This window comes from Chiloscyllium punctatum, chromosome 7 (genome assembly GCF_047496795.1).
Source record: "Chiloscyllium punctatum isolate Juve2018m chromosome 7, sChiPun1.3, whole genome shotgun sequence".
Taxonomy (NCBI): Eukaryota; Metazoa; Chordata; class Chondrichthyes; order Orectolobiformes; family Hemiscylliidae; genus Chiloscyllium; species Chiloscyllium punctatum.
Window position 1 is genome coordinate 58744301 of NC_092745.1, and position 20198 is coordinate 58764498.

At 39.9% G+C, this 20198-nt stretch overlaps 1 protein-coding gene across 7 annotated transcripts in view; it reads right to left on the reverse strand.

Annotated features, from left to right (window-relative positions):
- abl2 (c-abl oncogene 2, non-receptor tyrosine kinase) overlaps positions 1–20198 on the reverse strand; it is a 145560-nt gene that overhangs the window by 22114 nt on the left and 103248 nt on the right. For 6 of the 7 annotated variants that reach the window (XM_072573676.1, XM_072573677.1, XM_072573675.1 and 3 more), the window contains exons 2-3: positions 15248–15418; positions 3010–3305 (exon numbers count right to left, since the gene is read on the reverse strand). In XM_072573676.1, coding sequence (XP_072429777.1) covers positions 3010–3305; positions 15248–15418 — 467 coding nt within the window. The remainder of the gene's footprint in view (positions 1–3009; positions 3306–15247; positions 15419–20198) is intronic. The other variant, XM_072573673.1, reaches the window with a different exon arrangement.

The following is a 20198-nucleotide window of genomic DNA, read 5'->3' on the forward strand; positions in this document are numbered from 1 at the left end:
AAAGGGACAAAAATAGAGTGTTCTATGTTCAAAACGATAGATGATTTAGACAATAATAATTCAGATGCTATAATTACACAAAACATGCAAGCACAAATCAGTTTTACTCAAGAACTGTGTTGGACAATTAAATCAGAAGTAGATGATATCAGGGCCAGGAGGAGCACATAGGAGCTAGCTTTTGTTGATCTTTTGGACTGAATGGTGTGTTTGTGTTTCATGGATACTGCATTGTACTATGTAACTTCTATTCAACATATACTGATCTGCAGAAACTGATTCTCAACCTGAGATGTGCATTCACTCATTATGTCAATTTTTTTTTCTTCCCGGTGGACAAGGATTAAAAGCTTCATTTTCTGAACATGAGCTTTAATAGTCATTGATGCTTAATTGAAGCAAATGGTCCTTCCATTTTCAAAATGTGACCACATGATTGGGGCTCATGGGTTTAATTCCAATCATATTTAGAACAGAGAACATCTAGGCGGCTTGTGGAAAAACTCTTTTGCCAAAACTCCATTAGCAGTCACTGAACTCTTTCACAAGAGGGGACTGCAGACAATTGTAAATAATGATGAGATCCAGCATAATCTGTCTTGTCAGTTGCAAGGAGGATCAGTCACTGCATCAACACAAGATGAAGAGAGAAAAAAGGTTTATTTTAAAATTTATTTTCATGGTGACGGAATTGTCCCTTTATTTATTTTCTGAGCACATTTCAAAGCACTTCACAGACAATGACTTATTCCCTCCCTGAGGAAGGAAACCTGGAAGAATCAAGTCTGAGAAATCTACAGCACAAATAAAGGCGCAAATACCAGCCACCTAATTATATCTAAATACTTGTCAAACGTTGAGGGTTTTGCTTCTACCAGCCTTACGGGCATTGAATTCAAGAATCCTTCCACCCTTTGGGTGACTTCTGGATTCCCTCAACTACCCAACTGCAAGCCTCCAGCTGATCAATCGACTCTTCCCACACCAATCAACCAAGTACCCCCATCAACCTTAACACTGGACTAACACCTCACCCATCTTCTCCACCTCATTTACTCCACCAAGTGCTAACTGGATCCAGACTCTATGGTGATATATGGAATTCCCTAGCTCTTAAAAATTGGGATCATTACAGCAAGTTCAAGGAGCAAATATGACAATCTTAGTATCTCATCTGAAAAGTGCATCACTGATAATAGAGATCTTTCATTAATGTCTGAAAACTTGCAACTTGGTATCTACCACACGGTAGTGCAATCAGCTGAGATAATACTACAAATGAAATTAGTGTACGTCATTTGCCTTATGAAGCAGATCAAAATATGTTGATCAATAACTCTGTTCTAATTTAGCTGTTTTTCAAACAATGATAGGCAGTTTACTTGGGACCATTGTGGAACAGTGGTAGGATTCCTACCTCTGGGCCAGGAGATCTGGGTTCAAGTTTCAGCTGCTCCTGATTTGTGTCATACCATGTCTGAACAGGTTAATTACAGATATACAGAAGTTTACCAATTCCTATGTGATCTGCAAATGACGTCAATAATTGATCATATGACAGCATCCTGTACCAGTTGATCTTCATTAGCAACAGTATCTGGGTGGAACAAGTGATACATCACAATGATACCTCCTGTTTGGGAAGTCTTTTTTTACTTAATATAGCACACAAATGACTCACCATCATTCCAACTGGTATGCAAGTTGCTATTGAGTAATTAAAATTGGATCAGTTCCCAGTTTTGGTTAGTTGTCTCAAGTACCTTCTGGCTCATTTTACCCACTTCCATCTCTCCTTGGCTCAACTAAATCAACTTCACAGTTAGTTTTCCAGGATGAAAACCTCACAAATCTATGGCCACAAATTAAGAAAAAAACCCCAAATACTTGCCAAAGTTACAGTTTTGTTTGCATTATTTTGGCCAGTTGAACAAAAGGCAATCTATTGCATTGATACTGAAAATTTGCTGTAAACTGCACTCCAAATTCTCTATGAACCCAACAATTTGAAGGAAGCACACATAGTTTACAACCTTGAGTTAAGAAAGGTTATTGACCTTAAATGTGAACTGTTTTTGTCTCAACAAATGATATCAGGTCTGCTCAATATTAGCATTTTCTGTTTTTATTTCAGTTTTCTCACATATGCAACGTTTTGCTTTTGCATGGTTTCAACTTGCCTCTACAGGAAGAAGTGTCACCCCAAAAGCAATACAAAATTAATTGTGAATTTGAAGCATGGCATATACAAAAGGTGCATGATCAACTGTTTTGATGTAAAACTGTTCCTCAGTTTCACCAAGAATGACTGAGTTAAAAAATATCTCAACACCAGGTTATAAGCCAATAGGTTCAATTTGAAGCAGCATCCAAATTCTGTATGAACCCAGCAATTTGATGTAAGTACACAGGAGTGTTCCGAAAGCTGGTGCTTCAAATTAAACCTGTTGGACTGAAAACTAATGTTGTGAGATTTTTAACTTTGTACACCCCAGTCCAACACTGGTATCTCCAAATCAAGGATGACCAACAGGCTGCCTTTCATGTCAAGCAAACAATTTTAACATCAACAGAAATGTTTCCAGAAGCCAATTCAGGGCTGTGATCTGTAATATAAATGCACAGATCACTTATCTTTTGGGCAATACATGTAACTTAGGGAAGGGATACTTTTTTAATGTCTTAGAAGTACTGCTTTCTCACTGTCTTCTTGCCCTGATTTGTGTATTTGATGTTTCTTCAGTAATCTGATCAGCCTTCGTTTCAGAGAAGCATGAAAACATTTTAAGCACTTGAAAATTGGATAAAAACACTCATTTTTGAGGATGGTTTTGCAGATTACGAGTATTTCAAATAAAAAGTCAGTCTTTAAAATCTTCTAATGTCATTGTTGCAGTGTAATCCAGTATTTTAACTTCGCCTTTTCCAGATGGATAGGGTGTCCAAAAGCAAAAAGAAACTTAGCAAGTAAAGCAGACAGAAGGTATACACAAGATAGTTTCTCCTTACCTTAGCATCATGTGTTGTATTGATTCTATAGTGGTAAACTCGACCTTCATAGCGGAGGGAAATCGAAAGTTGTCCTGGACTGCTCTCACTTTCCCGCACGAGAAAACTGCCATTGATAAGGCTGCTAAGTAGGTACTCTGCTGCACTACGTGAGACAGGGCCATGGTACCAGGAGTGCTTTTCCAGACTATTTACCGGTGTGATATAATTGCTGGGGACCCATCCCTGCCCGTTCTTCGAACGCACTTCACACCATTCGCCATTCTGATTATAGCATAGCACACGTAGCTTTTCACCTGTTGAATTAGCAGAACCCTGGTCAAAAATTCTGATGTTTGCAAAACAGAAGTTTCTTTTTTTTAAAACTTTGCTTTTCAGTGCATCCCTATTCAGTGAAAGAAAACAAAAGTTGATTCTAATTATGTCGAATAATAATGAAAATCAAAGGTGGAAGACAACAAGCTGATAACTGGAACATTTTCCAAACTGCCATGGTGCAATTTCCACATTCCATTTTGGCAGAAGCTTCGGGAATTGTTTGCTCAGCTCTTGGACATCAGAATAAGTTTCAGAATAGTAGGTGCAGTGGGAGCTGCTGCCTTCCAACATCCAACCAGTTGGTATATCACGTCGGCAACTATGTGCAACAAATACTTGGGACCCATGCATAGCTCTACATGTTTCAATTCACATCCCAGTTCCCATCTGTATCACCTCTGGGATTTGCCATATCAGAGAGCAATGCATCAACCTAAAGTAGGCTGCAAACAAAGCAGAGCCAAGAATCAGGACATCACTCTGTTATGGACCACAAACCCCCTCAAAATATATTAAGATGGTTTAGATCCTAACTTTTTCTTATTTTAAAGGCAAGTGTAAGGCATTATGTTCTGAGTGCAATTCGATTGGGTCAAACAAACAATCAGGCTTGAAGCAAAACACAATTCATTTTTACAGTGTGGTCAAAATACAGATAAAATAAGAAATTAGCTAAACTGTATATCTCTTGAAATACTTAAGATACTGTGTTAGCTACCACTGATTAAATGTTCTAAGATAGTAACATCCCATAAATACACCCTTGGCAGAGGCAAATTCATTAAAATAGATTGTCTCACATGCAATATTTCTCCAGTCTAGGAGCAAAGAACATTTAGAGAGAGAGAGAGTGCGCGCAGAGAGAGAGAGAGAGTGAGTGCGCGCAGAGAGAGAGAGAGAGAGAGAGAGAGAGAGAGAGTGCGCGCAGAGAGAGAGAGAGAGTGCGCGCAGAGAGAGAGAGAGAGAGAGTGCGCGCAGAGAGAGAGAGAGAGTGAGTAGAGAGAGAGAGAGTGAGCAGAGGGAGAGAGAGTGAGCAGACGGAGAGAGAGTGAGCAGACAGAGAGAGAGAGAGAGAGAGAGAGAGAGAGAGGGAGAGAGAGAGAGAGAGAGAGAGAGAGAGAGAGAGAGAGAGAGAGTGTGAGAGTGTGAGCAGAGAGTGAGCAGAGAGAGAGAGAGAGAGTGAGCAGAGAGAGAGAGAGAGAGAGTGAGAGTGTGAGCAGAGAGTGAGCAGAGAGAGAGAGAGAGAGAGTGAGCAGAGAGAGAGAGAGAGAGAGAGAGAGAGAGAGTGAGAGTGTGAGCAGAGAGTGAGCAGAGAGAGAGAGAGAGAGAGAGTGAGCAGAGAGAGAGAGATAACGCGCGCGAGTGAGCGCGGGGGGGGGAAAGAGAGAGAGAGCGCACGAGAGAGAGAGAGAGAGCGCGCACGAGAGAGAGAGAGAGAGAGAGAGAGAGAGAGAGCAAGCAGAGAGCAAGAGAGAACTCAAGTGTTTTGTTGCAGCAGGGAGAGATGTATAGCAGCTCCGAACCCCAGCAAATGCTGAAAGTCAAACTAAAATCCTGGTTCTGTAGGAGTTGACCTCACCCCTTTATACTGCTTCTGTTGTTCCAGCTTGTTAAAAAGAAGACAAGCTGTTCACTTTATGGGCTTGGAACAGACTGCTAAGCATCTCTGTCTCAACCTCTCTCCATTAAAAAAAGAACAAAATACACCTCTTAAAGCCATAGTGTCATCATACCTCCCCCAGTCCTTAAAGGAAATGCAAGAATGGCTTCATTTTTAAAAACCTTTAGCCTTAAGTTATTAGAACACTACAATAGGTGTACACAATGTTAACTCTAAGCATGCAAACATTCAATACGATGTGCCTCTGAATCAGTTTCTCCCACCACTGAACACCATCTTTCATTACAGTTGTGATAGCTCATCAGCGATTATGTTCTCTCATCCTGCCACGTGTACGATTTTCAAATTGAAGGGGTGCAATAATAAACTTTGTTTAAATAGTTCAGAACTTTCATCTTTAATTTTTTCTGAAATGTTTCAGGGGTTATGATCAGCATATACAATTGTCTCAGGCATCACTGGCAACAAAAATGTTGAAATGGTGCAAAGTCATCACCAAACTCAAAGTCTCCTGAAATATGATTATTTCCAATGATGAATATACAACATTTTTGGAAAAATACCCAATAAGCCATTCTAGCTTCTCATCATCATCTTGTAAGAGTACAGCACCAAGACCCAGATCACTCACATCAATAGCCATCTTGAATGGCTTAGGTGTGGCTAACACTGAGGCAGCGATTAGCACAGATTTCAATCTGTCAAATGCCCTCTAACACTCTTCTGTTCACTCAAATTTTCTGCACTTCTAAAATTCACAATGAACTTCTGATAAAAATCACTCTCCCAGAAAGCATGTGAAACTCCCCAATAACCTTTGTTTTCACATCCCGTGAGGCCATATTCAATAACATGGCTGAGAAATGTGATTTGGGCTTTTGCAAACTCACGTTTAGCTAGGTTTATCACCAAGCTTACTTCCTGAAGTTGATCAAACAATTCTGATAGATCCTCCAAATACTCTGTCCACATGTGACTAAAAATGACCTCATCATCTCCACAGGATTGGGGAACCCCCAAAATGATTTCATTGGTTAGGCTTCGAAATGTGGCTGCAGCATTCTTCATTGCGAAAGGCGTAACTTTAAACTGGTACAGTCCATTTGGTAGGAGAAAGCGAAGACTGCAGATGCTGGAGATCAGAGTAGAGAGTGAGGTGCTGGAAAAGCAGAGCAGGTCGGGCAGCATCCAAGGAGCAGGAGAATTGAAGTTTCTCCTGCTCCTCAGATGTTGTCTGACCTGCTGTGCTTTTCCAGCACCTCACTCTTGATACAGCCCATTTGGTGTCATGAAAGCTGAAATTTCCTTCGTCTTTTGGATAAAGGTATCTGCCTGTAACCTTTGATTAAGCCCAAGTTAGAAATACAAGCTGCTTGTCATACCTTCTCAATATAGTTTTCCAAACATGAAATAGGATATGAATACTATAGGATATGGGGAGGCGATGGTCTAATGGTATTCATTGCTGGATCATTAATCCAGAGACCCAGGTAATTTTTTGGGGACCCGGGTTCAAATCCCATCATGGTAGATAGTGGAATTTAAAATCAGTAAAAAAAAATCTGGAATTAGGAGGCTAATGATGATCATAAATCCATTGTCAATTGTCAGAAAGTCCCATCTGATTAATTAATGCCCTTCAGGAAAGGAAACCTGCCATCCTTATCTGGTCTGGTTTACGTGTGACTCCAGATGTGCCGTAATGTGGTTAACTCTTAACAGCTCTCTGGGCAGTTAGGGGTGGGCAATAAATGCTGGCCTAGCCAGTGATGTCCTCATCCCAAGGACAAATATTTTTTTAAAAAATCAGATTTTGTAACTGCATTGATTTTGTGATAGTTCATATATAATTGTTGGGGACCATCACTCCATTCACTGCAACTCACTTTGATTAGGTCATGCTTTCAATCTCTTTTTGAACCTTTGCCAATTTTACAGGGTGAAGTCTATAAAGATGTTGTTTAATTGGAACAGCATTCCCTACATCTGCATCATATGTAATAGATCAGCATTTCCCAGCTAATTCCCACATATCTTGACATGTGATATGGTAATAAATTTGAAATGACCTGAAAGAATTATCTGCAAGATAACTCAATAATTTCTACCAATTTTTGAGATCTTCCTCACTATCCAATTTTATTTGAGGAATATCCAATGTGGAATCATTTGAACTTGGTACCTTGCTCTGTATTGCAATCAGCAACACATTCTTCTTTTGCTTTCCTTCCCTATCAAAACACCTTTTGAGCATATTCAAACGACACAGATTTCTATCTGGCATTCTTATCAAATAATTCACCTCACTCGATTCCTTTTCAATTTGATCAGGTCCACTGGATCTTGTCTTTAAAGGTTTACCTACCATTGGCAGTAAAACTAATGCTTTATCTCCACTAACAAAACTGTGAATTTTTGATTTCTTGCCTGCTTCCTGTTTTATCACATACTGTGCTACTTTCGAACACTATTTTGCCAACTCTCCCACTCTACTTAATCTTTCCCTAAAATTTGACACAGTGGCCAATTGTGGTCTTTGAACTCTGACTTAGCAGTTTTTCCTTAATTTCAATGGTCCTCTCACCTCATGCCCAAAAGCCAATTCAAATGGACTGAATTTAGTTAATTCATCAGGTGCATCTCTAACTGCAAAAACAACAAATGGAATTCCTTTATCCCAATCCTCTGGATAGTCTTGACTACAAACACTCAACATAATGTTTGGAAGTTTGATGCGACCATTCTAAGGCTCCCTGCGATTCTGAATGGTGCGCAGCACATTTGAACTGCTTGATTCCTAAGCTGTCCATAACTTCCTTGAATAACTTTAATGTAAAATTTGACCCTTGCTCTGAATGTATCTCGGAGTCGTCCATTATAGTAAAACATTTGAGTCACTCTTCTATAATCCTTAGCTGGGATACAGTGTAATGAAATGGCCTCTGGTAATGTAGTGGACATATCTATTACGGTCAACATTCCTACTCTGTTTTAGATAGGGGTCATAAAGACTCCAGCATGGAAATAGGCACTTCAGTCCAACTCGCCCATGCCCACCAGATATCCTAATCTAATCTAGTCCCATTTGCCAGCATTTGGCCCATATCCCTCCAAACCCTTCCTATTCAATTACCCATCCAGGTGCCTTTCAAATGTTGTAATTGCACCAGACTCCACAACATCCTTTGACAGCTCATTCCAAATACGCACCTTCTGTGTGAAAACGCTGCTCCTTAGGTCCCCTTTAAATTTTTCCCCTCTCATCCGAAACCTATGCCCTCTAGTTCTGGACTCCTCCACTCCAGGGGAAAGACTGTCTATTTATGCTATCCATGCCCCTCATGCTTTTATAAACCTCTGTCAGGTCACCCTTCAGCCTCCGACGCTTCAAGGTAAACAGCCCCAGCCTATTCAGCTTCTTCCCATAGCTCAAATCCTCCAAACCTGGCAACATCCTTGGAAATGTTTTCTGAAAACTTCAAGTTTCACAACATCCTTCCAATAAGGAGGCCAGAATTGCGTGCAATATTCCAAAAATGGCCAAACCAACGTCCTGTTCATCCGCAACATGACCTCCCATCCCCTTTACTCAATACTCTGACCAATAAAGGAAAGCATACCAAAGGCCTTCTTCACTATCCTAACTACCTGTGCCTCGACTTGAACCTGCACCCTGAGGTATCTTTGTTCAGCAGCACTCCCTACAAGCTTACCATTAAGTGTCTAGGTCTTGCTCTGATTTACTTTTCCAAAATGCAGCACTTCACCTTTATCTAAATTAAACTCCATCTGCCACTCCTCAGCCCATTGGCTCATTTGATCAAGATCCCATTGCAATCGGAGGTAACCTTCTTTGCTGTCCACTACACCTCCAATTTTGGTGTCATGTGCAAAATTAACTCCTATGTTCACATCCAAATCATTTATATAAAATGACAAAAAGTAGTGGACTCAGCACCAATCCTTGTGGCACTCCACTGGACACAGGCCTCCAGCCTGAAAAGCAATGCTCCACCACCACCCTCGGTCTTCTACCTTCAAGCACAGTTTTGTATCTAAATGGCAAGTTCACCGTATATTCCAGGCGATCTAACTTTGTTAACCAGTGTCCTATGGGGAACCTTGTCGAACACTTTACTTAGGTCCATATACATCAAGTCCATCATTCTACCCTCATCAATCCTTTTTGTTACTTCTTCAAAAAACTCAATCAAGTTCAAGAGACATGATTTCCCATGCACAAAGCCATGCTGACTATCCCTAATCAGTCCTTGCCATTCTAAATACATGTAAATCCCATCCCTCAGGATTCCCTCCAACAACTTGCCCACCACCGATATCAGGTTTACAAGTCTACAGTTCCCTGGCTTGACCTTACCACCTTTCTTAAATAGTGGCACCACATTAGACAACTTCCAGTCTTCCGGCACCTTACCCGTGACTATTGATTATACAAATATCTCAGCAAGGGGCCCAGTAATCAATTCCCTAACTTCCCACAGAGTTCTAGGGCACACCTGATCAGGTCCTAGGGATTTATCCACTTTTATATATTTCAAGACATCCAGCAACACCTCATTTGTAGTATAGACATTTTTCAAAATGTCATCATTTATTTCCTTACATTTTATATCTTCCATGTCCTTTTCCACAGTAAATACTGATGCAAAATACTCATTTTAGTATCTCCCCCACCTCCTGCGGCTCCAACGTGCTGATCTTTGAGGGGCCCTATTCCTTCCCTAGTTATCCTTTTGTCCTTAATGTATCTATAAAAACCCTTTGAGTTATCCTCAACTCTATTTGCCAAAGCTATCTCATGACCCCTTTCTGCCCTTCGGATTCCCCTCTTAAGCATACTCCGACTACCTTTATACGCTTCTAAGGATTCTCTTGATCTATCCTGTCTATACCTAACATATGCTTTCTTTTTCTTCTTAACCAAAACCTCTATTTCTTTAGGGACCCAGCATTCTCTCCACCTACCAGCCTTTCCTTTCACCCTAACAGGAATATATTGTCTCTAGACTCTCGCTATCTCATTTCTAAAGGCTTCCCATTTTCCAGCCATCCTGTTATCTGTGAATATCTGCCCCCAATTAGTTTTTGAAAGTTCTTGCCTAATACTGTCAAAATTGGCCTTTCTCCAATTTAGAACTTCAACTTTTAGATCTGGTCAATCCTTTTTCATCACTATTTTAAATCTAATAGAATTATTGTCATTGGGCCCGAAGTGCTCACCCACTGACACCTCAGTTACCTGTCTTGCCTTTTTTCTCAAGAGTAGGTCAACTTTTGCACCTTCTCTAGTAGGTACATCCACATACTGAAATCAGAAAATGTTCTTGTACATACTTAACAAATTCCTCTCCATTTAAACCCTTAACACTATGGTAGTCCCACTCTATGTTTGGAAAGTTAAAATCCCCTCCCTTAGCCACCCTATTATCCTTACGGATAACTGAAATCCTCTTGCAAAATTTGTTTCTCAATTTCCTGCTGACTATTCGGGGGTCTCCAATACAAGGCAGAAGTGGGTATTGCAGATGCTGGAGATTACAGTCAAGATTAGAGTGGCACTGGAAAAGCACAGCCAGTCAAGCAGCATCCCAGGATCACAAAAATCAGTGTTTCGGGTAAAAGCCTTTCATTAGGAATGGTGACGAAATGTCACCTGATGCATCCTCCCATTAGCATAGCTGTAGTGCTATTTCTTGTCAAAACCGCCACTCCCCCTCCTCTCCTGCCCCCCATTCTATCCTTCCCATTGCATTTATTATTCTGGAACATTAGGTTGCCAGTCCTAGCCATTCCTGAGCCACATTTCTGTAATTGCTATGATATCCCAGTCCCATGTTTCTAACTATGGCCTGAGTTCACTGCCTACCCTGTAGGCCTCTTGCATTGAAATAAGTGCAGTTTGCGAGTTTTGAGAAGAGTTGTGGCTCAGGTTGAGGTTCTGGATGCATGTTTGCTTGCTTTTGCCTGTGCTTGTTGGGTATCCATTCTTTTTGAATACACTGTTTGGGTGATTTTCCTCTGTTCTTTGTAGTTCCTCTGTGCTGCAGTGTGTGGTAGCTCGTTGAAATAATGTTCGAATGCTACTTCGTTTGTGGGTGTTGGGATGATTGCTTCTGTAGTTCAGTATTTGGTCCGTATGTGCTGTTTTCCTGTAGATGCTGGTTTGAAGTTCCCTCTAATCTTGACCCAATAAGCATAATCCGCTGATTTCTCATCAAACCCCAACAAGCAGGCAAAACACGTTCAGATACCCTAGCCACTCTCCCCCTGCATCAAAAACATCTTGGAAGTGACTGCTAGACAACTTGGCATCATAGTAGCTCACAAATCAACCAACACACTAAAACAGCTGATAATGAACATGAAAGACTCTATACAGACAACAAGCAAAACTAATATCATTTACAAAATACCTTGCATGAACTGTAACAAACACTACATTGGACAAACAGGCAGAAAACTAGCTACATGAGCATTAACTAGCCACAAAAAGACATGACCCACCCGTACTAGTATCCTTATATATGGATGAGGAAGGACACCACTTCAACTGGGACAATGCATTCATCCCAGGACAAGCCAAACAGAGACACGCACGAGAATTCCTAGAAGCATGGCATTCCAACCAGAACTTTATCAACAAACACTGACTTAGTTCCCATTTACCACCAGTGAAGAAAAATAACAGGAAATGACATCACCACAGGAAGTGACTTCACCAACCCAAGGAAACTCAAAACACCAATAGAAAGTGGGCTACACGACCAATTTTTCATCCTGAGGCTCACTGAAGATGCCATCTAGTATGGAGACTAAATGTCTGAAAACAAACCTTCCAGCTCAGCAAGTAAACCTACATCCTAAATGCAGTTTAATTTATCAGGCCTACCTTGTTCTCTGCTTGGTTCTTGCCTGCCCTGATTGTTTGACTTGCTCCTTTTCCCAATGGTACCAGTCTCAGACTGATCTCTTTCCTCACTATCTCCCTGGATCCCACCCCCTACTGTACCAATTTAAGTCCTCCTGAATAGCTCTAACAAATTTCCCTGCCAGTATATTAGTTCCCTTCCAATTCAGGTGCAATCCACCCTTCTTGTACACGTCACTTCTACCCCAGAAGAGATTCTAATGATCCAGAAATGCGACCCTTCTCCTGTACGCCAGGTCCTCAACCACTTATTCATCTGCTCTATCCTCTTATTCTTACTCTCGCTAGCTCATAGCACCAGGAGTAATGCAGATATCGCAAATCTCATGGACTTCCTTTTTAAAATTCCTGCCTCACTTTTTATGTTCTCCCACCAGAATGTCATCCTTTTCCCTTGCTGTGTCATTGATTCCAGCCCCTCTCCCCCTTGAGAACATTCAGCACCCTCTCTGAGACATCCTTGATCCTCGCACCAGGGTAGAAAAACACCATTCTGATTTTTCGCTGCTGGCCACAAAAATGTCTGTCTGTGCCCCTGACAGAGAGTCCCTGATCATAATTGATTGCTTGGAACCCGATGCACCCCTCATCACATTACAGCCAATCTCAGTACCAGAAACTTGGCTGTTCGTGCTACGCTGGCCTGAGAGTCCATCACTCCCCACATTTTCCAAAACAGCAACTTTTGAAATGGGGATAGCCATACAAGACTCTTGCACTACCTACCTACCTCTCCGACCTTTCCTGGAGTTAACCCATCTCACTGTATCTGCAGCTTTTCTCCCTTCCTATATCTGCCATCCATCATACACCCTAGCTCTTGTAAATTCCTCATTGCCTCTAAATGTTACTCCAACCGATGCATTCGATTGGATAGGATTCGCAACCAAAGATATTTCCTATAGACATAATTCTCAGTAACGTGACAACTTTCCCTAAGCTCTCACATCCACCAAGAAGAGCATATCACTCTACTTAAGACCATCTTTGCTCCTTCACAATCTACAGATATAGGAAATAGCACCATCTTATTGCTCTAAAATAAAATACTGCTGCAGGCTAACTTAATTCTTCTGGCTTATAATTTTAAAATGTAATCAAGAGACAGATCTCAATAAAACAAGAAAGAACCCACTCTACTCACCATTGTAGATTTACAGCAAGGCCATATTTAAAAACTCTGCACTTATCTATTCCTGTGCTGTGAGCTCTCCCACACAGGTTCCCTCTAAGATCAGTTGTGTCCAAAGATACATGAATTCAAACAGCCAAGCCTGTAACTGAGCAGATTCACTGCTGTGTCAGTTAGCAGTGTAGGTTTCTTTCTCTCTGACCATCTGACTTTTGTCTGTCCTTCTCCCTTTCAAAAGTGCCGTTGTTTTAACTTTTTCTTCTCCAAAACAATGCAATAGCATATAAAACAGTAATTGCTGCTCCTGCAATTCGAGGAAATTACCTCCATCACCTCAAAAAAAAAACAGCAGTTCTTACAGCCACAATTTTTTACTGTCCTTCATCCTACGCAATCAATTAATATCCTTGCGAGAAAGGATATTAAGAATGCTGGTCCTATCACTGCCTGAAATTTCCCTATCACCTGACATATATTACATGTCTAGCAAAGCGTAACCACATCTTTATGCAGTCCAGGCCAATAAAAATGTTTTTGTATTTTGGGGTGAGTTTTCCTTACTCCCAAATGACGTTGTACTGGTAATTCATGTGCTTCCCACAACACCAGCTTTCTATAATCCACTGCTAATACTTGATGAAGTTCCTCCTATTTCTGATCCACCTGAATGTGTGATGGCCTCCATGTCCTCTTCATGGCTTCAGTTTTAAGATAGTAACATTCTGGGATACACTCAGAGCCTTCACCTGTGTATGCTTTTTTGAGACAACTGTCTAGTTTTTCATCTTTCTGTTGTGACTCAGCTAGCTTCCCTGAACTAAAAACATCCACTTTCTCCTTCACCTGTCCTCCTTTTTTTCCCAACCATGTGATCAAATATAATTTATGTCTGAACCGCAACTTCCTGATCTCTATTCCTTGATTTAGCCTGCTGTTTCAGCTTGTGGCTTTGAGATCTTTTTACCGTACAGTCAGGAAAAGTCCCAGGAATACTTTGTTACACCTGATTTGTCTGATTTCCCAATGGCTTTTCAATCACAGTAAGCATCACTCCCACCTGTGATCCAGCTATATTACCCAGGATAAACTATTCCCATTATATATAATTTCTCTATTGTTCTGACCACCATTTTTCAACTGATTCTCCAACCTCACTTTATATAATGGAACATTTCTTTTCTCACCATGAATTCCATATATTACCACCTTTTCTAACAATACACCTTCTGAATTACATATCTCCATCTCTCAAAGATTAACTTGCTCCTAAATCGCTTAAAATTTTTATTTCTTTACCTGCTCCTCCTAGCACAGATAAGTGAACCTTACCCACGCAAGTAAATTCTTTAGAGAGATCTGGCACTTTATTCTCAATCAACCCCTGAGCAGGATGGTACATTCTCTTGCAGTTTGTTAGCTTCTACTAGTATCTCCTTTACCACTATAATAAGCCCCACAGGCTTATCTTGTTTTACCACATCCATCTTCCCAGAGTTTTTTTTCTAAATCACCAGCACTCTCAAATACACATTCAAATTTGTTAAGGAAATTAATTCAAAGATAGATGTGTACGAGCTTATCAGGTGACTCAATCACAACCGAAAAACAAACAGACCAGCAAATGAAATGCAGAGCTCATGTATGTAGTTTACATACATTTATTCTCAAAACTATTTGCCAAAACATGGATTTCTTTTTGTAACTCATTCTGTATTTAATTCCCTCCATAGACTTGCTCCTGCTTAACTATTTTAATCTCCTATACCCACCACTCCTACAGGATTTTTGAACTCTTTCAGTTCTGGCCTATCACAAGACTGATTTTCACCAACCATTATTAATGCCTGTGCCTTCAGTCAAATCGGGTCCCAAGTCCAAGAAATCCCTTCCTTAACCTTGAACTGTCTCCTTCAAACATGGCACATTGACTGAGTCACCTCTCAGTCACCTCTACTAATAGTGCAACGTAGCTTAGAAATCAAATTTGTCAAGCCTCGTGCCTGTAAAGTACAAGGCAATATTTTTACTACATTAAGGTAGTTACATAAATGCATGCTTCTGTTGTTGCACCAACTAACGATTCAGACCAGCCACAAACCAACATTCAGTGATGCTTTACTCGATATATATTATGGACTGCCTTTGCATCAACGACAAAAACGCATTAAACAAGATGTGGTTCTTCACTTAACAGTTAACCAGAAATGTCACTGCTTACCTTTTGTAATGCTTAGTGTGTTGTCACCACTTGCAACAAAGTCATAAAGTGCAACAAATAGATTAGGGTCACTCTCCGTGGCTCCCAGGAGATTTTCCTTTGAGCTCCACCTCACTGCTTCATTCAGTGTCTGTGAATCAATGTCAGAACCAAATGGTCGGTGCAAAACTTCTGGAAAGAAAAAGGAGTGTCCATGAGTACAACACAAACACAGCAACTGCTATTTAAATTAAAAATTTAGTGCATTCATATTCTAAGGGAAACTCCAATTCTGGCAAAACTGGTGAAAACGTACTGAGCATTACCGCAGTTTTATGCCTGAATGAGCAATTCTTGCTGTCAAGGGCTCCAGGTTATTCACACTGCTTTAAATCACCCTTAGAAGGGTACTCCACATGATTTGCCGAACAAATGGACTTTATGAAAAGGATGTAGAGAACCATAACTAATCTCCCAAAACTCAAGATCCAAGTGGCTATGGAGAATAAGGAATTAAAGAAAATTAGTAGATTGTACTGGAGAAATGAAACGAACTGGGCTGAAGTTGATAATTGAAGGAGGTGGCTATTGAGATTTCCAAAGCACTAGTGGAGGTGAGTACAATTGCAACATTTAAAAGGTATCTGGACGAGTCTATGAATAGGAAAGGTTTGGAGGGTAAGGGCCAGGTGCTGGCAGGTGGGACTAGATTTGGTTGGGCTATCTGGTCGGCATGGACAAGGTGGACCGAAGGGTCTGTTTTCGTGCTGTACATCTCGACGACTCTATGTGGCTTATCTTTCAAAATTCCTTAGATTTTGGCATGATTGCTGAAGGTTAGAAGGTAAAGAAAATGCCAGTCGACAATTTAGGAAGAGTGAGAGAGAAAACAGTGAAGTACAGACCTGTTTGCCTCTCATCAGAAACAGGAAATTGATAGAGTCCATTATAAAGGATGTGTTAAATAGACACTTGAATAATAATGATCCAACTGGGCATCTTTGAATGGATTGGCTAATGGGAAATAGTGTTCAAAAAACTTGGATTTCTTTGAAGATGTTAGTAACAGTATCGATCAAGGAAAGCATATTTTCAGGAGACTTTTGATAAGGTTCTCCAAAGGAAACTAGTTAGAAAAAAAATGAAGCATGTGATGGATTGTAATGGACTTGCAATATTAATGATTGGTTAACAGACAGAAACCAGTGTAGGAACAAATGAGTCATTCTCATGTTAGCAAGCTTGAGACTAGTAGGATACCACAAGGATCAGTACTTGGGTCCCTGCCTTTCACAATATATATTAATGATTTGGATGTGGGTGCAAAATGTAATATTTTTAAATTTGTGAATGATACATAGCTAAGTGGGAATGCATGCTATGAGGAAGATGAAGCGACATTTCAAGAGGATTTGGACATACTTTTTAAATGGGCAAAATCAAAGCAAACAGAATATATTGTTGAAAATTGTGATGTTATCAAGTTTCATAGAAGAAGCAGATTCACAAAGCATTTCTTATGCTAAGAAGTTGCGCAGCATAGATGAACAAAGTGACTAGGGTGTCACCGTCAACAGAACACTGAAGGTTAACATTCAATGCAGTAAGCTATTGGGAAGGCTAATGGAACGTTTGCCTTTCTTGTAAGAGGATTTCAGTGGAGGAATAGTCTTGTTTCAACTTCATAGGAGTTAGGTTAGTCTGCATCTGGAGCACTGTGCAGTTTTGGTTTCCTCAGCTGAGGAAAGATATCATCAATAGACTGCATACATCGAACTGCCACTTCAGGAATGTCATATGGAGAGAGGTTGGACAAATTGGACATGTTTTGATGAATGAAAGATGATCTCACCTGAAACCTACAAAATATTTGAAAAGATGGACAGGGTAGATGCAGCAAAAATGCTTCCTCAGGCTGGGGAGTCTAGCACTAGGGGACACAATGTAAAAGTAAAAGGCCACTAAGATTCAAGATGAGGAGAATGTGTTTTTTACTCAGAGGATTGTGAACCATTGGAATTCTGTATCACAGGGGCTGTGTTCAAAGACAGAGCTTGTGTAAGGTTGAGATTGACGGAATGTTGATTATTAATCTTGTACATACAGGTAGTTCTCCTAGAATGCTGTAGTTGTATTCCAGCTAAACCTCGCTTAATAGAAATAATGGGGCCTATGGGAAAAGTGGGGTTAGGGACAGACCAGCAAAAAGTATCATTCATGATCAGTCAAAAATCACTCAGAAGTCTACGTCAAGTAGAGAACAGCTGGAATGAAGGATGGATCACATTTATTGACAAAATGAAAGTACATTTAACACAGTACATTAAAAAATCTAAGAAAGCTGCTCTATGTACAGTATGTCTCTCAGAAATCTGCTCAGTTGGCAGCTGACATTGGTGCATTACAGCACGAGGGCCAGTGCTGACATTGTGCACGCGCAGAATGGCAGGGACATCGGCGCAAGTGCAGAAGGAAGTGCGTGAACCAATCCCCACTGGAATCGCACTATTGCTAATGGAGGAATACCATGTGCTAATTCGTCAGTGACGTTATAGCCAAATTGTGCTGCACGCGCATTAACCCAGAACCTGTAGTTATGGGGGTGAGATGAGTAAAAGGCATGATAACATTGAGTGGTGTGGTAGGCTTGACAGGCTAAATGGCCTATTCCTGTTCCTACAAACTCAAACAAACTACAAAGTCAAAATGTTAACCTCAGAATTAAATTGGCATCGTGTTTATCTAATTCATATAAATGATGCCTTCAAGACGAGCATAAAGATAAAATTCTATTCTATTCTTCTTGGAAAAAGAACAAAGGTAAATGTTTTTGCCCAAAGTCCAAATATTAATGGAAAGTAACATGTCAACTCTGAAGGTGATATACAATATTAATGTGCTGCAGAATCAAACCACTGTTTCATTGGAAGACTGGAAAAAGAATTGCTGCAAGGTTCAACTTGTATGTCAGGGGTGACGGAACATTAGTCTTGAAAGCCAGAAGGCAAACTTGACGAGAAATGAAAAATCACTTCACTTTAAAATATTTGACTGCTAACTTTGAAATATTCAATAAAAAGTAACACTTTAATTTGATCATGAAAAAGCCATAGTACAAATTGAGTTGACTAAATAGGATTAAATTTGCCTCTGGAACATTCACAATATAAGGATTTCTTTCACTGGTGCTCAATAATACAATGTGTGACAGTTACTGGATAGGTGTGAGACTCTATTATGCTTCTACTTTCCAAGCTGCACCCAAGAGTTTATTCTCTTGACCTTAACACGAATCTCTAAATTGGGCGACTGGAAGATGATGTTGAAACATTTAATTGGTACCCCCTCTTTTCTCTCTGAGTACCAAGAACATGAAAATAGATAGTGAAAAAACAAATTGGAACTGTGTAGAATAGTAAAGAGTGTGTATTCAAAATAAAAGGCCAAATCTTCTTTGAACACATTTAGTGGTTGAAAGCAGAACCAGCCATCAATGAAACAAATCCTACTCTAGTCTGAAAGATTAAAATAATGCATTGTTGTATGATTAAAGCATTTTGATTCAAAACATTGAAACAGTCCATTTGAAGCTTAAACTATTTATCCTTAAGATTCAGAAAAGGGTATTTTACTTGTAGCAGTTTATCATAATCAATGCAATCTAACACAATGAGTGAAAACGACAGCATACGTTTTTGCATTTGCCTGATTACATAATCAGTACAGATAAATGAGGATAGATAGAAAGGTGTTTATTATTCTTATAATTTCCTGACCTACTCCCAAACACAACAGCATCTCTCTAACAACAAATCCTCACCAGACATAAAGAAAGCAAAAACTAAATCAAAAGTTTAGCCAACAGGTTTAGGTCCAACTTGTAGTAAATTGCACATGCAGGAAAACACAATTTGGAACCAATTTGATATTGATAACTGATCCAACATCATGGATTGCCATTTTATACCTGACATTTATTGCACCTTAAAAGTGAAAATAACTGTTCCAAAATTAATTTGAATAAATGACTAATTATTGACAAGCATTCTAAATTATAGAAAATAGTAATCTTTCTAACAGTAATATTTTCATTTCATACCTTCAACAATGAATCTGGCAGGGAAAGACAAGGACTCCGAAGCACCCTTACTGAAGAAAGAGTTTAGGCTGTGCCTGTCTTCATCAAAACTACCAGACGGTAGCAGAACTGCTCCAGAGCTCATCGTAGTTTATTCTGTTAATAGTTCACTATGTTTCAAGTAATAAAACTTGACTTGCATCACATATTTGACAACAGATTTGTGGGTGTGAAATACTAGAAAATATCCACAGAAAGAATGTTTGGGCTGGTCAAGTCTTATTCTATAGGATAACAAACATGTGGGAAGATGAATGTTGCACAATTGAAATTGACACACAAATATCTTCCACCCAGTTAAATTATCTTTTCAGAGTACATTCCTAAGTTGACAGTCATGAAACTACTATTAATAGGCAGTAAACCCTAAGGACTTTGCTTTCTTTATGTCGCCGATTTTCATCTTTTCTGCAGCTCCCTTTGTTTCTGTTTTCTGTAAATAGCACCATCCAGAAGTGGTGCAAATGCAGTTAGAGTAACATTTCCCAATTTGAGCTCTCTGTTTAAAGAGCAAAGAACAGAACAGCACAGGATCATGCTCTCCAGCCCACCAAGCCTGTAGCAACACATGGCATATTTCTAAGCTAAAAGCCTCTTGCCTCCAAGCAGTCCGTTTACTTGCCTATTCATGTATCTGGCAAGATGCCTCTTAAACATGGTACCTGCTGTCACCACATCCTCTGATAGTGCATTCCAGGACTCTTTGTCAACAAAAAAATTGCCTTCCAATCTCCTATCAACATTTTCCTTTTCAGCTAAAATTAATGTCCCATATAGTTGAAATTTCAACCCAGGGAAACAGACTCCATTGTCCATTCGATCCATGCTTCTTGA